Source organism: Atta cephalotes, assembly GCF_000143395.1.
Source record: "Atta cephalotes unplaced genomic scaffold scaffold00001, whole genome shotgun sequence".
Taxonomy (NCBI): Eukaryota; Metazoa; Arthropoda; class Insecta; order Hymenoptera; family Formicidae; genus Atta; species Atta cephalotes.
Window position 1 is genome coordinate 1,618,141 of NW_012130065.1, and position 1,638 is coordinate 1,619,778.

The 1,638-nt window shown below is 31.8% G+C and overlaps 1 protein-coding gene across 1 annotated transcript in view; it reads left to right on the forward strand.

Moving 5' to 3' along the window:
* Nucleotides 1–1,106, forward strand: part of LOC105617272 (copper homeostasis protein cutC homolog) — a 2,885-nt gene extending 1,779 nt beyond the window's left edge. Inside the window, exon 2 of the mRNA XM_012198875.1 lies at nt 381–1,106. Within this exon, the coding sequence (XP_012054265.1) occupies nt 381–1,106 (726 nt within the window). The remainder of the gene's footprint in view (nt 1–380) is intronic.
* The last annotated feature ends 532 nt before the right edge of the window (nt 1,107–1,638 follow it).

Below are 1,638 nucleotides of genomic sequence, written 5' to 3' on the forward strand. Positions count from 1 at the left end.
TAAATTAATTAAGTAAAATAATTTGTTGAGTCAGTATTAATTTTAGTACTTTAAATTAAATACTAGTTTTTTTCTTTTATATATATATATATATATATCTAGTTTTTTTTAAATGTATAATTTGTCATAAAGCTAATTATTAATTTTTTAATAATTTAAAAACCCAAACAGTCACAATAACAACAAGTCACAATAACATCAAAGTGACATTAAAATGAATCGGAGATGATTGAAAAATGATTTTTGATGACCATTTCAGAATCATTTTGATATCATAATGACTTGTTGTTGGGAAATTCTAATTATATTTTTAAAAAATGCGGACGCATCAATACGTAAAAGACATCATCAGCTAATTAATTAATTATTTTATTTTGTAGATGGAGATCTGCATCGATTCTTTAGAGTCCGCTAGAAACGCGATAGAAGGTGGTGCTAGCCGATTGGAGGTTTGCTCGGCTCTCTCAGAGGGTGGTTTAACACCTAGTCTAGGTTTAGTTCAACAAATTAAAAGTTTCACGACGATTCCGCTGTATGTTATGATCCGCATTCGCTGTGGTAATTTCATCTACAGTTCCGAAGAGACCGACGCCATGCTGTATGATTTGAAAATTCTTAAGGATCATCACGTAAACGGATTTGTCTTTGGCGCTTTGACTTCCGATTGCGACATTGATATTGTTGCGTGCAAGAAGATTATTTCCGCTGCTTGTCCCTTGCCGGTAACATTCAGTCGCGCTTTTGATCTGACGAATGATCCTATCAAATCGATGGAACTCCTTGCTGATCTTGGTTTTGAGAGAATTCTAACTTCAGGACAAAAAAATACTGCTCTGGAAGGATTAGAGCTGATAAAAATGTTAGTACAAAAAGCCCAGAAACTAGTGATTATGCCCGGAGCTGGCATCACAAAAGATAACATTCGTAAAATCATGGAATCCGGTGCCAAAGAATTTCACGCGTCAGCGAAAAAAAGGAAAATGGTAATCTATGGAGCGAACAAAGTCAAGATGGGCATCAATAACGATGATTTTGTTAACGTGACTGATAAGGAACTGGTGAAACAATTAGTCGAGATCATTAAAAATGAAAAATACACTACGTGAAAAATAATTAAACTTAAAAATATCTAATTATTATCAAATACTTTTTTATGTAATTAATATCTAAATAATATATTTAAGAGTAATTTGATTATTTTAAGTTAACACTGATACATTATCTTCGTACTTTTGTATTGTCCGCACGAATAAATTATATTTTAAACATAAATAAGAAAATCATTCAAGATCATGACAGGAGTCAAACGCAAGTTGTTTTTAAAGCGCAAATACATTTAATTATAATAAAATTTAAAGAACGTTTTGACTTTAGATTTGAGTTCCTCCTCAGTTTAAGATAATTATATAATAGACAATTATATAATATCGCATATTACAAAAACACAAACATCGCAATTTTTTGATGGTATGTCGAATGTGACCTTTCTGATAAGGACACAAGAACACAAGCAGTTGTCCAAGTCGCAGTTGCATAGCTGAGTTAAGATAAACCTATAGCTCACATTTCCAGACAGGTTACAAATAACCTTGTACTCGAACCAAGAGTGCAAAATTCGTCACATATTAAAAGTGGAAA